Source organism: Micrasema longulum, unplaced genomic scaffold, assembly GCF_059751315.1.
Source record: "Micrasema longulum isolate JH-2025_06_02 unplaced genomic scaffold, ASM5975131v1 h1tg000287l, whole genome shotgun sequence".
Classification (NCBI taxonomy): Eukaryota; Metazoa; Arthropoda; class Insecta; order Trichoptera; family Brachycentridae; genus Micrasema; species Micrasema longulum.
Genome location: NW_028277491.1, coordinates 897,188 through 921,803, shown reverse-complemented (window position 1 = coordinate 921,803; position 24,616 = coordinate 897,188). Strand labels below are relative to the sequence as shown.

The 24,616-nt window shown below is 30.4% G+C and overlaps 1 protein-coding gene across 2 annotated transcripts; it reads right to left on the bottom strand.

Moving 5' to 3' along the window:
- Nucleotides 1-1,417: 1,417 nt before the first annotated feature.
- On the bottom strand, nucleotides 1,418-15,756 carry spag (RNA polymerase II-associated protein spaghetti). 2 transcript variants are annotated; one of them, XM_088224517.1, is made up of 13 exons: nucleotides 15,482-15,756; nucleotides 15,085-15,198; nucleotides 14,109-14,228; nucleotides 13,720-13,847; nucleotides 12,454-12,664; nucleotides 10,701-10,850; nucleotides 8,918-9,034; nucleotides 8,280-8,407; nucleotides 7,092-7,302; nucleotides 6,795-6,944; nucleotides 4,572-4,922; nucleotides 3,938-4,136; nucleotides 1,418-1,659 (listed from the first exon to the last, which is right to left on the bottom strand). In XM_088224517.1, the coding sequence occupies exons 1-13, from the start codon at nucleotides 15,617-15,619 to the stop codon at nucleotides 1,571-1,573; spliced, it is 2,106 nt and encodes a 701-aa protein (XP_088080643.1). In that variant the 5' UTR covers nucleotides 15,620-15,756; the 3' UTR covers nucleotides 1,418-1,570. The 2 variants fall into 2 exon arrangements, with proteins under 2 accessions (XP_088080643.1, XP_088080644.1); XM_088224518.1 differs by lacking the exon at nucleotides 15,085-15,198 and having other exon boundaries at nucleotides 15,237-15,509.
- Nucleotides 15,757-24,616: the final 8,860 nt, after the last annotated feature.

Below are 24,616 nucleotides of genomic sequence, written 5' to 3'. Positions count from 1 at the left end.
ATAAAATAAATAAAACAACTTTGATTTTAACCACTTTTTTTTTCCACCGACCGGTTTCTTAACTGTGTTAATTATTGTTAGTTATTTATAATTTGTTAAAAAAAAATAATTCCTAAAATATTTTCTTAACATTTTAAGTATTTCTAAATCTTTTAGAGAACTGGATTTTAACTCCATAACGATTTAATTTTATATACATGGACAACATTTCAACAGAGATGAAATAATATACAATAATATTCAACTATACAAAATAATTGAGGAACTAATGATTCTACAAAAATTAATTAGGTCTTGTTATGTAGGTAAATGTAAAATTATTAACGACTTTTAGACCGTTTTGTCACAACTTTGGTCGTTTTCCTATAAATTTAATATTACAAATGATATTTTATTGAAAAAATAATAATTAGGAAATGTGAGGAGTAACAGCTCAGCTTATAAAAACGAATGTAACATTATTAGATATTAGTATTATAATATATACTATATTACAGTGACTATTATTTTTTTCACTACTGTCTGTTTTCTCCAATCTCTGTTTTTGAAGAAAATAAATAAAAAAACAACACTATCAGGGAAAAATTGATGTACAATTTTCCCGTGCTATAATAAAGCGCTTTATACACCATCATGCGGAAAAGGGTAAAAAAAACACGTAGGCCTGGAATTCTTTTTTATGCATAAAAAATACAGTAGTTTTTATTTGTATGTTTCAGAAACACATGAAAATTTATTTATAATTATTTATTTTAAAAACTCTCAGTGTATTTTCAGAATATGTATGTATAAATGGAGAATGATTATGGTGATGACTTTAAAATTTAATTTGTTCAGTTATATTAGTTTTCTATAATTTCAGTACTTTTTTAATACTATAAACCATAAAACATTGTATGCATTAGATAAAAGTTACAATATGAATAACTTGTATATATTAAGCGTATATTTGTAGCAATATTTTTTTTAATACATTTGTAAGATTATCACATAAAATTGTCATAATGTTACAAAGTTAAGATGAGAATAAGCATTACAAATGTCCTGACTCAACACAATTATTTCTAGGCAGTCGAGGCAGGTCCGCACACGGGAATTTGACTGTTTTTTGTCCTCACTGCACATAAATATTTCTTCACAAACATCAAACAATCTGTTCATTACTATCCCACATTCCCCCAAATTGTCTATACATGTCTTAGTGACTTTTTGACTAACAAATTCCTTATGTACACAATCAATATTTAGTTTACACAGCTCCGAAACATTTTTGTTATTGTATTACGCATATATTTTATATTATAAAGTACATAATCATAATTACATTTGACCTTGACTAACAAAGTTTCAAAATATTTATCCCATAAAATGGTGGTATGATGTCACATTGTTTTTCGAAACATCAATTGAAAGACTATTTCAATCATAATAATTATTATTTATTTGATAATGACAAAAACCATATCATTAGGAAATAAACATACAATATGTAACAAATTTCAGTTAAGAAATGACCATTTAAAATATAAAGCTTTATTGATTTCACAGTTTAAAATACAATATAAAAAAATTAAAGTTCAAATTTGGTTTTGATTTCGATATATTCCTCCTCTGAACACTTCTTGGCATCTTGGCAACGTTGAAGTATATCCAAAATAGCTGAAAATAAAAATAAAAATTAAATAACAGGTACATAACAGATATGATGTTTTTTATTGTGAAATAATACTACAATGACTTTTGACTTCTAATCAAATTTAAGAGTGAAAAATTCATTATTTGATTTAAAAAATCCTAAAGACATCCACTTTGGTCAAACCAGTATTGTGTGGAAAATTTGTCAACACTCAGCGCCAGATCTAACGAGATCTAGGGCCTCGTTACTTACTGAAAGGGGACGGTTTTAAAAATTCACATTTTTTAAATTTTTTAAACACATTATTCTCCCCTCCCTTGTAAGCAGTGTCTGGTTTTGTGCCAACTGAACCTATGGCACATCCGGTTCTGTCCACCATCTCCTTAATCATTTCAACTATGATTTCAGACAGAATCCACTTTGCATCAGCATTGCAGAGCATTGAGATTTTAGGTTTATCATATAAACTTTACATTTATACCCCAAATTAAACCCAAGTTATTTCTTATTACATTTAAAAATTATACAATTTGACTACTGGTTCTAATATCTCTAGGTAAATAATTACTGTCAACAAGTATTTTCCTCTGGATCAGTAGTACATTACTATTTATAATTATTGCATAATTTATTTCTTTGTAAAGGAAAAATGAGAAACCGGCTGACAAACCGGTTTTTGCGGTTTAGTGGGTTTCATCATTTTTACTTTTATATTTTCTGTTCATGTATAATACCATACCTTCTTAAATAAAAATAAATTTTATAAAAAACCTTTTTTTTTCTACCGACCGGTTTCAAAGCTACACAAGCTTCTTTATCAAAGTATATTTAACTAATGAATCTTAACTTATTTTATTTACTTAGAAATCTTAGAAATTAAAAAGGTGATTCATAATAAGAAAAAAATAATAAATAAACAATATTTCTTTTAGTCCACTCCTGTCTTGTTTTAAAGATCATATCCATCTCACTTCACAATTCTCATCTTTACAAGAGCAACATAAAAAAGACTTAACTTATTAGCTCCATATGTTTCAATGTACAGTAAAACCCCCTTTTTACATTTTTCAAGGGAGCAAGAAAAAAAATGTAAAGCTGAGGAAAACGCTAATGTGAGGAAATAAATAAACAATTAATAAAAAATATAATTGATTAGCTACACTATAGTGTAAATATACTTCCAGAAAATTGTAAAAACGGTGATAAGTGGAAATTGTCAATATTTTTTTACCTATTTTCAATGATTTCACTAAAAACATTTTTATATTTTTTCAAACAATATTATGTAAAGTGTTTTTTTATTTGATTTAAAAACAGCATGTTAAAATTATGTTATGTGTAAATAAAAAATAAACCAAATTAGAATTTTGAATTTGCATAAAATAACATACAATAATTTTTCCCCTAATATGTTGGGAAATTTTATTTATACGGTATCACTTTTTTTTCTACGGCATAACTAAAAACAACTGTCATATAGATCGCGGCAAAATTGTTTCCACTTTTATGACAACTTTTTAAACCATCTTTTTTATAACTTTGAATATTTCTATTGTTATGTTTTAAACATTGCAATTTAATGATATTAAAACTTTGTTTCTAAACCTTTGTCAACTGCGTATCTTGATTTGTATAAGTCAACATTGCGTTTTTGTTCGTATTAAAACGAAGACTAACCGTAAAGGAAGACACTTAAACAAAAAGGTCAATTACACTGCACCTGCTTTGAATTTAGGTTAAGACAATAATTTATCGTTTATTAGTTCTTTACCTGTTTTTATTCTTTATTCGCGTAGCACACGCGGTGGCGTGCGGGCCGCTACATCAATATTACGACATAATTTTGACTTTTTTGACTCATCAAATGAATTCCGAAAATTTAAAATGTAAAACCAGGGTGATTAATAATGTAAAAAAGGTTAATTGGGGGTAATATTTGTATGAGAACGTATGGAGAAAAATGGGTCCTGAACATTTCGGTGTAAAAAGCGGGAAAATGTAAAATTGAGGAATGTAAAAACGAGGTTTTACTGTATATTTATTTGATAACATTTAGTAATCACTGTTAAAATAAAAAAGGATAAGACTCATTAGTTAAGAATAACTTGATAAAGAAGCTTGTGCAGCTTTGAAACCGGTCGGTAGAAAAAAATGGGTTAGAAACAAAGTTGTTTTATATTTATTCAATTATTATTATTGTCTTGACATGTTTTATTTGTACGAGAATGATAGAGGAAAAATATTATTTAACGATTTATCAATTTCGCACATTCTTCACGCTCTTTAAAATCATGTACTTACTATGTTTATCTTTTTCTGAAAGAAACATGGCTAGGGCGCTAAATCGCTTAACATTAGTTAGATTCTTGAGGTATGGGAGTGGACTAGAGTCGGCTTGCTTAAAGTCAGCGCCATTGCAGAGTGTATCCAGTATATCAGAGAGAACATCGCTTTCTAAGAAGTTCTGGAAGATTACTGGTAGTTGGACTGGAGGTATAGCCTAAAAATAAAACACAAAAATACATAAAGTAGGTTTTTATTATCCACATAGGGCCTTACTCATAAACCTGGAATAAGTTATGCCTAGACACGGTGTTCCTAAATTCAACTACATAACCTAAATATTTGCATTCTTATGATTTACTCAAATATTTAAACTTTTGGGACCATTTTCAACGAGTTTTAGATAACTAATTATTAAAAAATAGGAATCAAGTTACAGAAAAGCAGGATTCGAACCTCGGACCTCTGATCCATGAGTCCGCAACACTAGCCACAGAACCACAACCCGGGTCATTAATGCATTCCCGATTAGCTGTCATGAAAAGGGTTGATGGACTTCACTTTCTTTAATTAGGTAAGTATATTCATTTTTTACTTGACAAAAAATAACTAAATTGAAAGTGAGATAAAATATATATTTAGACATACTAACCTTTAAATATTTACTTCTTTCTTTGTCTCTTCCCCTCAGAAGTCTCCATTGAGTTAGGAACTGAATAGAAGATTTGGGTACCTGAAGACAATCGGGCAAATCGTCCAACTGCAAACTGTTTAAATCAACAGACTCGATACTTTGAACCCCGTTTACCATCTTTTCGAAACATTTATTCTCGCCTCTAATACTTTTTATGACATCAGTAACAGGGGATTCTACTGGAAGTAATTTCTCAGGTGATGCATTCATTTGGTATTTTGTGGTCGTTTCTTCTAATTCTTCCATCGGCGATTCGGGAATAGATGCTCCGAAGGGTATTTCTTGTATCGGTACTCTTACAAGTGGTGCCTGAAAACAAAAACAACAGTTATTAATCAAAGTAAAAAAACTTCCCTTTAGCATAATAACGTACACAGTTTGAAATTTCTTACATAATATACCTCTACTGCCGTCATAAACAAAAAGGCATTTTCTTGACAAAAATCACAAAATGAGTTCAATATAAGGTAAAGTTCTACAAGAAATTTTGAACCATTCGATATATGGTAATGAGCAGTAAAAAAAATATTTGAGCATGATAAACGGTATATTGTTTTTTTAAGTATTTAAGTTCTTTAGCAATAACACAACATCTTGAGATCCATAGGCAAAAACTCAATGTAGATACGACACACAGGTTTAATGCTTTAGAAACTAGGCAAAAACTCAATGTAGATATGACACAGAGGTTTAATGCTTTAGAAACAATCAACATATTGTGTTTTTACTTATTATTATTTACAGTTTATTTTATTTGCATAATAAATACCTAAAAATGACATATCTCAAAATACGACTTTTGCAAATAACTGCCTTTCTGCTTATGACGTCAGTATAGATTTACATGAAAATATAAAAAACGCGCATTCTTATTATTTATAGTTTCAGTCTATTTTTTAAGATATGCTATAGTGCGACAGCTAGAGCAACCGGACTTTCTAAATCTAATGGTCAAAAATAAATAAATAAAAGGTGTTCGTTCATTTTAAGAAAAACCCACAAAACAAGTGTCTATTTTACGGTGGAAATAAATTATTACTTTTACTTATTTTTTACCATTAGATTTAGAATGTCCAATTACTATAGCATGTCTAATTACTATAACACCCACCATATATATAGTTAAAATTTGTATGCCTTTTAAAATCATTATAAATTTAATAAGTAGAATAAAATTATTAAAAACGATGTAAATGAAAAAACAATGACTTAAAATATTAAATAAAATAAAATGAATATATTTAAATTTATTGTAACAGAGGAAAAATATTTTCGAGAAGGGAATATGGAAGTCTAGACATGTACAGGGCTTATGATCAGTCATTGGCTGGTTTAAGGGGTCACATTACACAATGTGTAACATTCACTATTCTGCCTATGTTTGATCATCCACATTTCCTCAACATTACCATCTAATGACTTTTGTGAAGTAAAGGAGCTGAAGCCGTTATTGATAATGGTGAGATTCATCTGAATAATTGAATAGAGTTAATGTTCTTAGTAAATAACACTATGCTCACACCAATCACTCGAGACCACTAATACAAACGCATAGCACTCAAGTAGGTAATAGATGCATGATTGACATGTATGTGTATTTTTTTGGAATGTTTATTATATTCGATATTTAATATTTTTCTTATATAAAGTGAGTAATTTATTATCAAAAAGGTTCGTAGCTTAAGTACTCATCAGGTATGATGAAAATAATTATATAGTCATTAGCAAAATAAGTGTTTAAAATAAAATATTAATTTTGGGCCGCGCAGCAGGGATGCCATACAATATTTGGAACACAGAGAAAGAGTTGATATCTTCGGCTTAGTAGAAAAAATTCCTACTCCACTTAACTTACCATAAGACATACACACGGATCAAAGATCATTTGAAATTATGAAACTTATTTTTTTAGAAAAATAAATATTTGCATTCCTATGATTTACCAAACATTTAATTTTGATGGCCATTTCCAACGAGTTGCAAATAACTCACTATTAGAAAATGGGAATCAAGTTGGGGTAGAATGGGGTTCGAACCACTGACCTTTGATCCGTGAGTCCGAGACACTAGCCACAGGACCACAACCCGATTCAACAATTTAAAATTAAAATTTTATAAGCTCTTGCAGCTCTTCCGATGAAATAATAAAATACTAATACAGAAAACAAACTATTTTATAACCTTTGATCTGAGATGAGGTGCCTTTTTTATTGGAGTAACTCTATCGCTGACAGGATTTATATCTTGCAGTTTAGTTTTGCTCTCAAGAAATCCATTGACGGGGTATTCCTCGGAAGATGGGGTTGTTGCTGGAGAAGATTTGGAGTTGGGCTAGAAATTAAGGAAATACTTAATAAATAATAATATAATAGCCAGAAATAGGGAAATGGTGAAGATGATGATTATTTTCATGCTCTCTGATGCCAGGATTGCATAATTAAAATAAGGAAAATATCCACTGTGTCTCCTTTGACTTACGCCTTTGGTTCCCATTTTCTGTGTTAACGCAACCAACTGTTTCTTAACAGCTGCATTTTTCGGCTCCAACAGCAGTATCTCCTGAAGGTCTGACGCTGCTCTGCGAAGGGAGCCGAGGGCCTCTCGAGCGCAGCTGCGGCGCTGGAGAGCCTTTACGTACTTGGGGTCCAGCTCCAAGGCTTTAGTGCAGTCGGCTTCTGCTGCATGCAAACTAAAGCAATAATGTATTTACTTTTAGGAGGTAAACAAAACAACACAAATTTCATTTGTAAATAGAACCTGCAATATGTGTAATCATCAATTAAATTGTATTGATATTAAAAACATATCTTTAATTTTCCTTCTTTTAAAAAACATGCACTATCCTGGATTCAAACTAAAGATATGAACTCTTTTTTTCTATGATTTATTTTGTTGCCCTTTAATAATAAGGAATATTTTTGTGTTTTTTTTTAAATATTTTTTATTTCCTTTTTTAATTACTATAAAAAAAATACCATATTATCTTTTACAGAATATTTTATTTTTTCTTTCTTAAGTTATACAAAAATATTATAACTGTCCATTATTTATTATAGGAGCAAAAATTCATGAACATTTTCTTGTATACCCACGAACAGGCCATGCCTTTGTGGGATTTTTTTGTTTACTATTTTTCTATTAATATGTATTTCGTTGATAGGTAATTATGCTTTTTTTATACTCTGTTTTATTATTATGTTTATTGTAAAAAAACAGAAAAATTTAATAAAAAAACTTCCTTTAAAAATGAAATCCACAAAAAAAATCCAATTATGATGTTGCACCTTGAATCCGCAGCCTATATTACGCGAGTTATGTGCAGTTCTGTATGTAGGCACATAATAAATGTTCACTGTATGGTCAACTATATTATATAAACGTATTTTTTCTCAAATTTGGACAAATCACTTTTTAAATGTTTGAGCCTCATTTACAGAACTTCATGAGCGTGGAAACATCAAAAGTTGCCTTCATACATTGCCATTGGTACAAATAAATCAAAATATTTATCAATTTGTGCCTCAGAAAAACATTTGATATTAAAAACTATTTCATGATCTGCCACTAAACTCTAATGTTGTTTTTTTTATGATTTTTATAAGTTTTAAGATATGTATGTAATAAAAAAAATATATGAGGTTTTTACAGAACTCGAAATTCACTTACTTTTCTTTTTTCAGATAGCATAAACCTCTATTGGCATAATATATTGCATCATAATTGTAAATATTTATCGCTCGTGTGTAGCACATAATAGCATCATCCCACTTTTGTAATTTAAGTAATTGGTTACCCTAAAATATTTTTAAAAAACCACTTAAGTTAGATGATTACATAAAATTATTAGAATTATTAATTGGTCATAATATTTTTTTTTATATAATAAATATGTACATATAAATAGACACTATCTTTCAATATCATCATCGTTTCGCTATCTGTACCCAATAGTTAATAGGGCACTGCATAGGAATTCCAAATGCAGTGTATATAATTCATTTGTGTTGCAGGGAAGGTAAGCTGGTTAGTCTTAACACTTCAGGAACAATTAAATATCGTAGTAAATATATATTATTTTTATTTATTTAATCCAATATAAAATACAAATACATAGTTAACAAAAATGTTTATACAATAGGTAGGTACATTCAATATATATATATATATATATATATATTATGGATATAGCCACTCCACTGGCCCACAGGCACGTTCCGGAGTGTCAGTGTATTATTTATTTATACGTAATTGTACATAATTTCACATCAATTGTGTAAAAATTCAAAAGAAATAAAAATAAATACCTTTTCTTTCTCAAGGAGAGACCTTTCTTTTAATAATTCTATTTGTTCATTGCTCATTTTGCCATCTAAAGGGGTTGGTTCTATATCCTTACTATATACCATTTCACAATCTTTATCCTGAAATAAGTAAACAAAATACAAATGAATATTTTTCAAACGTCAGAACTCAATACATTGAGAAAAAAACACAAACACATAGTCTACCACTCATTTTGTATTTTTCTTAAAAATTATTTCGTATTTATAGAATGAAAAATATCCAGGCTGCTTTCATACAAAAAACTGTAATAATCACCTACTGGAAATAGTGTTGATCACAAAAACAGCATTTTTAAATTTGCTGAAAATACCCACAGCACTAGAAAAATCTTATGGTATAGATGCTGATGGGAAGATTAATACCTCCAGAAATCTTAATAATGAAGTGAATAAATACATAATTATATGAATTTTATAAATTCATTTATTTAAAAATACCTGTAATAAAAATTTACGATTTAATACAGAATGTCACCTCATACGTTCGAAGTTTGAATGAGGTTCGATATTAGATCTGGCTGTTTTCTGCAAAATGCAAAAATAAATTCATGTTTATAATTTTTTTAACATATAATTAAATTATTTTGAAAGTTATTATAGCAAATGAATTAAGTGATTCTTTCAAATCAAGTACCCTAATATAAATATAAAACAATATGTTTAATATATAATGACACAACATAGATCTGAGTTTTACTAGGGCTGTCTATTTTCTGCAAAATGCACATCTTAGGCTATGTGGTCAGCCAGACTTTAAAAATCATTCAAACTGGTCAAATACATAGTTAAATATTTTTTGTTTTATAAAAAAAAACTAATGTATGCATTATCATTTGTCAAAGTAAAAAACATTCCAACTGTTTAGATTTGCTTATTCCCTCTTTTCACAAAAGTGCCTTAACCTCAGTTTTACTTTCTATGGCTGGCTGCTTTCTGCATAACCACGTTTCATTTAAATAAGTTCTGGGTCAGCGGTTATCAATTCTAGTAAGGATAGTTAACTGTTTTCTTTTTCTTGTACCTGGAAAGCCTTAAATTTATTGAGTTGACTACCTGTTTTAAAAGTGAGTGGCCATTTTCTCAAAGCATTTAAATTATATTTAATCAAATCGTCCACGGGACTTGACTCTACACAAAAGTAAAAAAATTGTGATTCTTGCATTATCGAAATAAAACAATTCTAATTGTGATATAGCTTCAGAACGCGATGATAATGTATTAAAGTATTTATCTTTAAAAAATTGTTTTGCATCAGCTTCAGAACTAACAACACGGCTTCAGGAATCCATCAGTATCAGTGTTAGTATATGGTTTACTGGCAAGAATTATTAAATACCGAGATTGAGAAAAACCATTTGGAATGGGCGAATTAAATAAATAATTAGACAGAAGATTGAATCAGAATTTAATTTGGTTTGTCCAGACGATTTACAAAAAGTTCAATGGCGATCTAGAGAACATTAAAGTAATGAATGCCTCGCGACCCACAGTCAAACATTCACTGTATATTGCGGTATTTAACATTGGTGTTTTTATTCTTCCAGTATCATTTATGAGTTCTGCTATTTATGGTGCGCGGGATGTATCATAATAAAATGTGAAGATTTTTATCACTTAACAGCTGATTAAGTTTATATTGAAATTATGTACACTTTTCAATATTTTAATTGCAAATAAATTTTTAACAGCTGAGGTAAATAATCTAAAACTAATACAAATAATGAAATATTAAACGTAAAATTACCTTTGATCTGAGAAATGGTGCCTTATTGATTGGGGTTACTCTGTCACTGGTGGGTTTCAAAATATCTTGCATATGGGTTTTACTGTCATTAAATCCATTGACAGGAAACTCTTCAGATGGGGTTGTAGCTGGAGATGATTTGGAATTTGGCTAGAAAAGAAGGGTAATTAGAGGAATCAACGCTATTCTAACAATTTAATTACAGTAGACATACAAAAATATTTTTTAAATTTGGTCACTGATGTATAGTAAATGGACACATTATTCCCCCACTAATTGCATCCTAGATTTAGCAAATATTACATTATACTTAAGAAATTAATGAAAAAAAGAGTAAAGCTAGGGTTTCCTAGGATAGCGGTGCCCGTATTTTAACGGCCGTAGTGAACGGTGATGCAGCGGACAGCCGTCGTAAAGGTGATTAGAAAGTGGTTTCCTAGGAAAACGGTGTTAAATGGTGTTGATAACACCGTTTTCCTAGCTTAAGACAACCACGATACACATGTACAGATAGAAAGAGTATATAAATAATGTATTAGTTGTATTTCTGAGAAGGAAATCATTTTCAAGGAGGGATATGGAAGTCAAGACATTTACAAGGCTTATGATCCGTCATTGGCTGGTTTTTTAAAAAAGTATTTTATTTATTTATACAAATAAATATATTAAAAAACAATAATGTATCCCTAACTTTATGAGGCCAAGAGCCCAATGTTGAGTTAAGATACAACATAATAAAAAGGGGAAGCATGCATATTATTAAGTAAGAACTTAAAATAAAAATTATTACATACTTTATTTTTATTTATTTATTTTTGCACCACAACGGGCCAGGAGGCCCAATTAGTGTGATAAATTACATTACAGAACACCCAGGCTTGAGAAAAATTACAAAAATCAATTTTCGTGTTCTCACCGGGAATGGAACCCGAAACCTTCCATGCAAGAGTCAAGGGTCTTGACCACTACACCACGGTATTTACACATGTATTTCAATAAACATCTGGACAACACGTTCAATAGTATATAAATCTATACAATATCTCGCAGCAGTCTCCTGCAATGGTCTCTTCCCTTAGACAAAATCCAAACTTTTACACTTCTCCTGAAAATGGCTTTTGATTTGGAGAACATAATAAGTATGAACGGAGCAGCGCACGAAGAGATCGCTCTGTTAGCATGTATTTAGTACGTACATACTCGTTAAAAATGTGTTTTCTACGCGTGCTTTTGCGTTCAGAATACCACTCCAGGACATAGAACACTTCACACACTGTAACGTTCACCATTCTGCCTATGTTAAAACATTCACATTACCTCAACTCTTCCATCTGTTGACTTTTGTGAAGTAAAAGAGCTGTTGTAATAAATTTCAATCTTAATAACTTCCTAGGGAGCGAAATCCAGCCTTATATACAAACATTTGGATATACTCAAAATATTGTTAATTATCTACTTATTCGAGAAATTGAATTATATTTATGAATGAAATGATAAAATTGTAGTTTTTTAGAGCTGCAGTGGACTTAAAGCATTTTCTCACCACGAACATCAGCATTCTTCTGCGTAGCGTCTGATTACAATGAAAGACCGTTAGAGAATAAAATCAATTATCCACGAATTGATTGTATGAATTATTTCTATCTATTTGATGATACATCATTAGTTATAGCAAATTTTATGAACTACTGTGACAGTATATAAACACTTTACCATTGCAAAGTTAAATTATCGGAATTCACATTTAACTTACGCCTTTGGTTCCCATTCTCTGTGTTAATGCGACCAGCTGTTTTTTTACGACTACATTTCCCGGCTCGAGCAGCAGGATCTCCCGAAGGTCGGACGCTGCTCTGCGGAGGGAACCGAGGGCCTCCCGAGCGCAACTGCGACGCTGGAGAGCCTTTACATACTTGGGGTCTAGCTCCAAAGCCTTAGTACAGTCGGCTTCTGCTGCATGTAAACTGAAACATTTACATAATTTTACATCTTTAACCAACACCGAGTATTTTGACTTAAACGGTAGTAATTAGCAGTTTCCGTGTCTAGTCGGATTAAGAGATAGATATAGAATCCTGGATGACTGTTTTTGACTCGGTGGCTACTTTTAGGTAAAAATCCTCAAAAATAGGTAAATTTAGTAAAAATAAGTCAGCCTCTTGTGGTTGATGCATTTGCCTGAAAATGTTTTATTTCACTGACTCTGGATTGGCACTTGAAGCATAAAACTGAACACCCAACTTTCATGTTATAGATGATCAAGGTACACAGCATTTGGTGTGCCAATGCAGTACCTAATGCGCAATAGATCGCATCATATTAGGTACAAATGGGATATGATGATGATTTAGTAATCAAATCCGTCACACCTGAAAAATACTATGAAATACTATTTCTTTAACTAGATTTTGAAATCATGTGTTGCTATGTGTGCTTTTAATTCTTCAAATCTTCTTTAAAATCAAAATTAAGAAGCGGCAAGTTGTGGTGAATGGTAACTAATTTTTTTACCATTTTCAGAGTAGTCTAGAGCAGCGGTTACCAATTCTTTTTAGCTATGGAACCCTGATTGATCTACCTTTTTAGACGGAACCCCATCTCGACAATAATAAAGTAAATTGACAAAAATGCTATTTTAAGACCCAAGACACCTCATTGTTTTTCCTCGCTACCCGCGCTATGTTTGTTAAGTCTGTCTGAGCAAATAGCTACGGTACACCCGAACAGAATTCTGGAATGTAATCATTTAAATGTATGGAAAGAAAAAACAACAAAAAAATAATTATTAAAATTTTAATTTAAGAATTAAAGTGTCGGCAGCGCCGGCGTCACGGCGTTGATTGCCTGTTTTCTACGACAATACGGCCTGACTCTCGGTATTCAGCACATGCTAAATATTTATTACAAATTTAGTAAGCATCCAAAATAAAGTCAAAATTTAGTTTTTATGTGTAATTTATTTTCCCTTGTTTCAAATGTTAAATTTGTAAATTATGATAAAGTTTTTAAATTAACTTACTTTTCCTTTTTTAGATAACATAAACCTCTATTGGCAAAATATATTGCATCATATTTGTGAAGGTTAATCGCTCGCGTGTAGCACCCTATTGCATCATCCCACTTTTGTAATTTGACAAATTGGTTACCCTGTTAACATAGATTTAAAAAAAGCACTTTTAGAAGATCAAAATTATTGTATTGCAATTGTTGTAATGCAAAATAGTAAAAATATCTCCATTCCTGAAAACACTAGTACTATAAAATACAACAATAAAAAAATATTTTCACAAAGAAGCTCATATAATTTTTAAAAGGCACAGACACAAATCAAATATTATTTTTTATTGTTTTAATTTTATTATTACTCTGTTAAACAATGTTTGAATTACAAACACACAAATAGAATACCTTTTCTTTCTCTAAAAGAGCCTCTTCTTTAAACTTTTCCAGTTTTTGTTCTTCACTCATTTCTCCATCTAAAGAGGTTGGTCCTATATCCTCTTCATCTACCATTTCACAAGCCTTATCCTGAAACAAATAATGAAGGATTTATCAAGGAGTTATTATGAAGGACTAAAAATGCATTAAAAATTCTTAAATCCAGCAGATTGATTTCTAATAAAGGCATAATTTTTTTAATGATTTGATGTTGAACCAACTAATTTATATTACAAGACTGTCTGCTTAAAAATTATGAATCTCGTATGCCGAAACATACGAAGAATACTGTTTTAAACTCTGAGACATGTGAGTACATTGTTCGTTGTACGATTTTGTGAATATTTCAAACATGACACTCAAAATGGCAAACCATTATTATTCGTGATGACATTGCTCGGTCAGGTAGCTGATGCAAGGTAATCCAAATAAACAACATTACTATAACAAATTATTTTCTATTTAGAAATAAAAAAAGAAAACTTAACCACATATTTATGCACTTTAATAACCTATTTTACAAAATGTGTACAAATAATCATATAATTTAGGGCTGTCATAGCAAATAGAACTTCATTATTTAAAAAAATAAGAAAGAACTATCAAGTCTTGTATTCTATGTAGACTCATGTGACATGATGGTGACACAAGTGTTAAAAATATTTAAATGTTAAAATGTGTATCAGCAAGAAGCTAATTCAATTTAAAAATCACATTACTAAATGTAAATCCCAATAAATTTACTATTCATTTAAAAAAATATTTTTTTGTAAGCAAGTTGATACAAAAAAAACATCTAGCTTAAGACTTTTTAAGTGAATGCAATAAGTATGATCAAAACATAACCTCACAAAAAATTAACTAGTCATCCTTCTGTTAAATTTTACTAAGAATTAAAATAAACCTAATATAAAGTGCTACGTTTAAAATACAATTTAATACTAACCGCGTCAAATTTGTCCCAACAAGAATAATCGAATCCTGATATATTTTTTACAGTTTTGGGTGATGGATTGACAGGTTTACTTTTCTTTATTTTACTTCTCACGGGGGGATATTCCTGTAAAGGAAGGGAAACCAACGTAAAATTCAACTCACTTTGTGTTCAGCTTAGTATATTAATCACCTTAACATATAATATAACTATAATCTTCAGCATTTATGAACCAGAAACACGTCTGATCCGACAGAACTTTGCCCCTTCTCAAAAGGACAAAGGTTGACTATATAGTTAAATTTAAAACTGTACACTAAAGACACGCAAAACAAAAATTATGCAAGAAGTAGCCCACTTAATTTATTTTTAAAATGTGCTTTAGTTTCAGAGCTAAAATTCTAGCGACCTGCTCAATCGGGACTCCCGTGAGTTCTGCTTCCTTTCTCTTCATATCCTTCTCCCAGTTACTCAAATCACTCATGTAAGAATGCAAATCTTGAGCATTGTCCCTGATCTGCTTTTGAAAGAGAACAGTTTTATCCATTTTCGCCGAGAAAAGCCAAGAGGAGACAAAGAAGTATCTGGAAAGTGTGGAAATTTTTCATTGAATTGTCAAACAAATAACGTTGTCATTGCCAACCAGTGTTGCCAGTTGTAAAAAATATTATATTTTTAAATACTAATGTAGGAACCTACTTCAATATGGACTAAACCAAAACCACCTCTACACCTTGTAGAGGGGGTTGTGACTAAACACGTAATGTTTCAACCATTCAACTAAAAACAAACATAAAAAAAAAATGGAAATATATTTTACTATATTATAAGCGCATTACTTTCTAAGACAGGATATTTACATGGAAATAATATTATTTACCCAATGTTACAAACTGCATCATCGTTTTAGCACTAAATTCGACATTTTTTATTTTCCCGATTAGCCTTTTTGAGTCAATTTAATTTATTTACTGGTGTACAGCATTATATAAACATATAATACACATTTTAAAAATCAAATAGTTATTCTTAAGTATTTACTTGCATCGTAATAATATAAAAGCAAGCTTACAATAATATGTAACTCATCATTACATTCAGTGTAGGCACAACAACTACTCGTATAGTTGATGAGGCATTATCCATATAATCTAGTATCTATTAAGTTATATAATAGGTAAATATAACATAATAATTTATTTTGTAAATTTAAATAATTTTTTTGGAGAAAATGCTTAGCTTGTTTCCATTATTAAGGCGCAAATGATTGCAGCAGTTAAAAATTGAGGATATTCATAATACAGATCTTAGGTATTTTATTCATAAAATTAACGCCCTTATCCAATTGTTACAATTAAATAAAGGAAAACATTTGCACATTCAAACATTGCAAAAATAACAAAAATACATCTAGCAATCAAAAAACAAGGACAATAAAATAAAATTAAAGGTACAAGAACACGTTTTACACAAAACTTTGAGCTTAGTCATTCAAAAAAATCTCTATCCTATGTACACTGAATTAAAGATGAAGAGATCTCCAAAATGCAGGAATACGGTCTAAAAACTCCAAGTAATGCCAGGAATTTACAAATTTACACATTCTAGTCGTTAGATTTGATTCGTAATAAATTTTAGAAGAATATGATATTTTAAAGAAATATTAGCCTACTTTTAATTTACCTACCTAAATATTTGACTATGGGAGCCATTTTAACGAGCTGTAAATGCTCAATATAAAAAAGTAGAATTTGGACTCTAACCTCGGACATGAAGGTAATGAAAAAGTTCAGTGTTTTTTTAATATTTTTAAAATTGTTAATAGACTATCAAACTAACCCAATTGTTTAAAATACGTTTATGTACTTGCCTATCGTTTTATCGTCGCAATGGTTTTTTTAAGTTTTGTAATTTTGAAATTGCTCCGCTTGTCACGTCACAAGTTATCGTCGGTGAGTTGTGCTTACATTTAAATGTAGAGCCACGTAGCGTCACAATACACTGAACGTTGAAGAAAATGGCTAATCGGAAACCGGAAATCTGTCACAACCTCAGAGTAATAATGCGCTAAGCTAAAGAGGAGCCCAAACGTAGGAAAACCATTATATGACTATTGGGTGTTAAGTTAGCTGCAGTTCGCAGCAAAACAGTGGGCCGTACTCAGGTCGAGAATTGCCAAATGGATATCAATTTGCATTGTAAATACTTTCAAATATGTACCTGTGTATTTATTATTGCAAGGTTATTCCAATTTATTTTTCTCTAATTCGCCTATATTTATTTTATGAAATTGAAAATACAAGTAAGTGTGTATTTTTTTATTCATTTTATTCACAATAAACTTATGTTACATTTATTGAGACATAAATCCAAACTCCATGGAACGAAAGTCCTCTGTCGAGTTTATTTGTTTGTCCGTTACATCTCCGAAACGGTAAGTCGTAGCGGCCTGAAATTTGGACATGTCATTTTAGATGCGATTTCAAGGTTAACGTTGCTATTTTCGAGTAAAATTTGAATCGACCTATACTTGATAAAGACTCAAACTTTATATGGATACCTAGTGCGGCCCCGACATATTGCTCGTAATCAATTGTCATTATTAACAGTAAGCATACTTTAATTCACAAATTTATCCCCTAAGTTGAGAAAAAATAGTATCTTAAATAAATATGGTAATGTAAGGAAAGTTTTTAAACAACATAATACGCGTGTCGGAACAATAAATTCCAAAAATCAATGTAAATCATGGAAAAATATTTGAAATCAATTAACTGACTCCTTTAACACCTTTGACGCTCCTACTGCTGCAACCAAGCATAGTGCAATTAACCATAGTCTATTTTTATTTATTATAACGTAAATATCCAAGTCATTAACAAACAAAGCCAAGCACAGCAACAAAAGCATCCGATAAAACCGTTATGCCTATGTTGTCAAACAAAACAAAATGGCTGCCAATTTGTTGCTAACCAACATCGCTTGCGTTCTATGAAACATAGTGATAGGGCTTCTTTATAGGTTGACTCATTATTACTTTGAGGTCCCAACACATACTTATGCTGTAATTGATTGGTTGATTCACAAGAACCTGTGACGTAGTTCAAAGTTGTTCATTTAATTGCCTGGCTTTCGACTGGTACCTGAAGGTCAAGACATATTACCTTACACTTATGTAATAAATTTTCAAGTTACGTACAATGAATTTGTTGTGTCAATGCAATGCCCTATGCACCATCTGGTGGCTACTCAGTTATAGTTATACCTCAGAGTAATAATGCGTAACCTAGAGAGAAGCTCTATCACTATGTTTCATAGAACGCAAGCGATGTTGGTTTGTTGGTTAGCAACCAATTGGTGGCCATTTTTTTTATTTGACAACATAACGTAACGGTTCAATCGGATGCTTTTGTAGCTGTGCTTGGCTTTGTTTGTAAATAACTTGGATATTTACGTTATAATAATTAAAAATCGACTATGGTGAATTGCAGTATGTTTGGTTGCAGCAGTAAAGCGTTAAAGATGTTAAAGAAGTCAGTAAATGAATAAATAAAATGAAAAAATAAACACAAACATGTATTTTCAGTTTTATAAAATAAATACAGGCGATTTATAGAAAAATAGATTAGAATAACCCTGCAATGATAAATACAAAGGTGCATATTTAAAAGTAATTACAATGCAAATCAATATCCATTTGGCAATTCTCAACCTGAGTACGGCCAATTGTTTTGCTGCGAACTGTAGCTAACTTAATACCCAATAGTCATAAAATGGTTTTCCTACGTTTGGGCTCCTCTCTAGGTTACGCATAATTACTCTGAGAGTTATACGTATTTCACAGTTGTTTTATACATTTGACTATAGTATAATACAATGCGATACATTATACTTAACATACTTAGGTAAAAAAAATAAAGATAACGCGGTAAATGAGAAATGGCAAAAATCATAAATTCTTCATTTGTTGGTATGGTTGCAATATATATTGAATGCCCTCGGTATAATACAAACTGTCTCGTGCCAAGAACTCAGGGGTTTACAGCAATTTTAAATGTAAAATATAATTTTTAAAAATATAAGTTTTTTTTAATATATATTTAACGTTTATTTAAATATACATTTCTTTTTCTCTTTTGATAAATTAACATAAATAAAGAAGAAACAGTCAGAATCTTAAACTATTTCTTTTAGCAAATTTAAACTTGATTTTGCAAGAGTGAAAAATGTTAATACAACTGATCTGGTTCCTGTGCAAGACTGTGCAATCTTGGAATAGGTGAATTAATAGCATAATTAGTAGCAGCAATTTCTATATGAAATGGCACATTATGTCTAGTAGTCCTAACAGGTATTTGGAATTGAATCATATTTAGAAAGTCAGGAGAGTCCGACATGCCATTTATTATCTTTAAGAGAAACATTAAATCACTCAGTGTCCGTCTTCTGGATAAACTTTCCAAATCAAGTGTATTCATTTAAAAGTCATAGTTTAAAATTTCAATTAGAATAGACAGCTTGTTATTAATAAAGCGTAAAAATTTCATCTGCACTCTCTCAAGTTTTAACGAATTAACTCCGCAAAACGAGTCCCTGATATTTGAATAGTTTTAAAGTATGCTCCTAACAAGTAATACATAATACATACAAAGTCGTGAAAGATAATACGGATTTAAAATCTATGACCGTCCTTAAAATATATTCTATCGATTTCATTGTTATATTCGTAATTTCATTAATATGAGGTATAAATGAATATTTTTGATTTCAGATACTATTTGTAAAACATGTTGATTTACACCATACTCAAATAAGAAAGGTTATTTTTCTTGCAAAAAGTTATGGATTTTTATTTGCTAATATTTAAGTGCAAATCGTTGCTACAACACAATTTGAATAATTCATTTAGGTTTGCTTGAAGAACATAACAATCATCAAGAGTTGAAATGGTTTTGTATATCTTGATGTCATCAGCAAACATGATTAATTCAACATTGTGAAATATGCATGTTATATCATTAATAAATAACGAAAATAAAATTGGTCCTAATTGAGAGCCCTGAGGAACTCCGCTAGTGCTTCAAATTGATCGGAATTAAAATGAAATCTTTTTACTCGACTCTCTTTTCTAGACGTTTGGTACTATTTAACCATTTAAAGATATCATCGCCCAATCCTAAGACCCTCAATTTACATATTAATACACGATGAGATACTTTATCAAAAGCTTTGCTAAAGTCCGTTTAAACAGTATCAACTTGTAGTCTTTTATTAAAAGATCCTAAAAATTTTCGTTCGTAAATTGTTAGATTCATCGAATTTGATCTCCCTTAAATAAATTCATGTTGATCAATGTATAATCATGATCTTCTTCTTTCTTGCTATAGACCTATGTGGTCTGTTCTCCAGAGTGGTGTTCCTCCTGTGAGGTGGATTCCCAGCTGTCCTTCCATCTTTTGGGAGGTTTTCTACGAGGACGAGTCACATGAGGAAAATAATGAAGTGCAACATAAGGGAGTCTGATAATGTCCATTCTTTGGAAATTATTGTACCAGTCCCCCCTTCGCCGTCTACTCCATCTTATGATGTCCTCTTATTCTGGTGTTCTTCACGCGATTTCTTAGTATTTGCCTTATATTATCCTCAGTGTCTTTATCTCAAAAGCCCTTAATACTTGTTTAGTCCTAACTGCGTCTGCGCTTGATTACGTACGCTTTGTAGATGATTATGAATTGCGGAAATATCACTTTTTTTTAACAATTTTATTTATAAAATTATGTTTGAAAACATTTCTCATGATTTTGAATATACGATGAATTTTTCGGAAGTTTTTATCTGTATTCGTAATATGTGATATTTCTCTATAATAATAATTATGATGACGATATAATTATTATTTTTCATTCGATAAGAAATGCACAGTTAATAAAAAGAGTACCTAGCACTTTTAACTTTTAATTCCAAAAAATGTCTATTATTTTTATAATATTCTAATTATGTAAGTAACAAAAGGGGGATCTTAGGCGTCAGAAGATATTTTTATTTTATATATAAATTTGATTAATTTTATAAAATTGCGTAACTCAGGGAATGTGTATAGGTTTCCTTTATTGCATTTTTCATTGGAATATATAAATTTTCGTAGGGAAAATTCGAGATACCGATATGATAATATCTTATATATTATAATCGATATTTTTTCTTAAATATGTTCAATTACATAAGTTACCGACGAAGGCGCTTAAACTTTTTATAGAAATATACACATTTTTGTGCAGAAATTTATGATAGTACTGTTGTAGATAATAATAATTTAAGAAAACTTATTTAAGAAAATGTGTATGGGTGTATGTGCATGGGTGTATGTACGTGTGTTTGTATGTACATGTGTATATATGTGTATATATGTATATATGTGTATGCGTGTATGTATATATGTCAAAATGTGTATACGAGTAAATTTATATTTTATTAGCCTGTGCTCTCTATTAATTTGTTAACTATTATCATATATTAGAATGTAATTGCCTAGCTTAGAACGGGGTATGTACCCTTGTTAGCTGGGCAAAGTGAACGTAAAATTGTATTTTTTATAAAAGGTATAAATAAATAATTAAATAACTCTGTTAACTTCCTATTAATTGCAATCGGGGCCCTGGGCCATATTTCATTGGGAAATTAACAAGTTATTAATAATTGTCTTCACATTCGTTTCAAATAATCAACAAGTTAATATAATATAATAATATAACAAATAATCAACAAGAAATTAACAAATTATTAATAATTGTCTTCACATTCGTTTGAAAATGCCTTAATAAGGCGAAACAATTGTCACGAAGTTTTTATTTTTATATGTTTATATTTGTAAAAATAAAATAAAGTGCTCAGTAGACTCAAATCAGTGTTTGATTTTTAAATATAAGTTATTAATAATGTTTAAGGTTAAATAGATTTATCTGTACGCAGAATTGAATACTTATATTTTTCAAATTATGTTCAATTATAGGTTACCGACGAAGATATTTTTTTTTTTTTTTAATATTTACACACTTTCGTAAAGAAAATTCGATTTTATAGACAACTGAAGATAACTCTGTTAATCTTTCATTGTAATCGGGGCCCTGACTTGTATTAAAAATTAAATAAACAGTGAAAAAATATCTGCCATTTTCATAAATACATTGAAACGTGCGTTTTCTGAGTGAATTAAAATGAAAGTGCCATAAAGCATACAGTAATATATGAAAGTGCATCGAATCCATTTATATTTTTAATATTTATATCATATTTCAAAGAAGCTACTAAATTTTCTGTTGCAAAAAAACTAAATGAAATGAGTTATCTCGGCTTTATATTGAGTCTTCAACTTTACAAAAGCCCTGTTTATGATTTTCTTAACCACTTTTCTAAGCTGATGGTCTAATTTTTTGAATAAATTAGAAAGACGCTGTTACTTTCTAACATTTCCCACGGTGGCCGAATACAATATGACTTTATCTTCATTTGCGTATGATTTAGCAGTTGTTCTAGATTTATAAATACGTACCCAACTAAAAAACGCTTGAATATTAAGTATTGTATTTATTTTAAGTGCATCTACAAAGAAATTGTCTTCTTCATAATTTCACTTTACTTTTATAGTGTTCTGTGATATCGAATACGGTAAAATCATTCTTTGACAGGATTTAATCAGAAAACACACGAGAATTCTATATTTTTATTTTTAAGTCGATTCATAATACCTTATCCTTAATTCAACTCAAACAGTTATATTATCCGTTGAGTAACTCAATAATAACGTATGGAATTATAGGATGGGGATGCACTAACATACTCGAGTCTGCTCAAAAATAGATCATTAAAATATATTTTAACAAACTGTTCAGGCACCCTACCCCGGTGGCTTATTTGAGGAATTCTGGATTTCAGATATAAGGCAATTATAAATTAAAATTCTACAAAATACCAAAAAGAACACTACCAGCAGTCAAACGAGAGGATAGGGTGTATCACTAACTTAAAATTTGGGCAAAGAACTTTCAGGTTTTTAGCACCCAAAACATAGAATGTATTGTTCGAACATTCTGAAACCATGACCCGGATTTAATTGAATAAATTTGTAAAAAAATATTGATGGGTTTGGGTAGATAAGTCAGAAGAATAACCTAAACATATTGATAAAATTATAGAAACGATAATTAAACTTCTACAATAAAAACGCCAGTAGGGAGTCATGTTTTGTTATTATTTTAAACTGCATTTAAAACATACGCGCCTTAAAACAGCTTATTCCTAATTACTAACTTACAATTTTTATTATTATTATTGATATTATTTGTAAATAATGTTGGTGTTAGTGTTAACATTGTCCGTATCTGAGCGGACATTTAAGTGTGTGAAGTAGAACCAGAATCCTGAACATGTATTCTGATCGCTCTCGCGAGAGTAGAGAACGTGCTTGCACGTAATTTACATTCTAATTATGCGCTAACAAAGCATTCTCTACACCTGCGAGAGCGTTCATAATCACACCCTAGAACGAGTGTTTTTGTTTCGATAGCTACTTAGTAACTTTTAAGTTCGCATCACAGAGTAGTGGTTGGCACGTTTGCCTGCGATGCTTAAGACTCGGGGTTGATTCTTGGCAATTTTGAAGGAATTTTGGATACTATCCGGGGTTCAAATTTACAATAATTTGTAGTCACTGGACTGGCCGAGGTACCCTGTATTTTATGTACCACAAAAGTGCTCTGCGCGTCATGAACGGAAAGTGGTGTTTTATTTATTTGTTTATTCATTGTAGTGGTCAAGACGCTCGACTCACACACGGAAGGTTCCGGGTTTGATTCCCGGTGAGAACAAAAAAAAATTTGTGTGATTTTTCTCAAGCCTGGGTGATCTGTGATGTAATTTACAACTGTAATTGGGTCTCCTGGCCTGTTGTTGCAAATCCTTCCCCTTCAAGGAAAAATGGAAAATGAAAATGAAAATAACTAACAATTGACTTTTTTTGCATGTGAAAATACATATCGAAATCATAATAATATACAGAGAAAACTTCATACATACATGTTTTTAGTAAATTTATCTTTGTTTATTTTTATATTACAAGACGCACGAAAAAAAAAACAAAACATCAACTATTCGTTTGCTTTAGTATTGTTGTGGAGATTCAAAATTGGTTTGGTCGAATAACACAATCCATTTTACTCCTACCTACCTCCGCTGTTTATTTATTTATAGCCTTTTTATGCTAATGGTTCACGAAAACATACAATTATGCTATTAATTAAAAGAATATCGTGTTTGCAATTCGTAATAAAAAATAAGTTAATTCATACTTATTGTTTGTTTTTATTCCAAAAAGCGACCCGTTTCTTAAGTTTTCGGGCTGCGCTTAAAAAATAGATGTAAATTGTCAATTAACCTGGCAGTAAATATATTATTATTGTGTGATTGTTGCATTTTCATTGGGAATTCTAACACGCGAAGTGGGAGCAAAAACACAGCTGTGGCCAATAACAAGATTTCATTTCCTCTC

Bases quoted from the DNA above. Each gene is read 5' to 3' on its own strand.
- spag (XM_088224517.1), bottom strand. From the start codon at position 15,619: ATGGATAAAACTGTTCTCTTTCAAAAGCAGATCAGGGACAATGCTCAA. The intron at 10,851-12,453 runs GTAAGTTAAATG...CTTCTTTTCTAG, and splicing joins AGAGAATGGGAACCAAAGGC to CCAAATTCCAAATCATCTCC. The intron at 4,137-4,571 runs GTTAGTATGTCT...TTTTATTTTTAG, and splicing joins AAAGAAGTAAATATTTAAAG to GCTATACCTCCAGTCCAACT.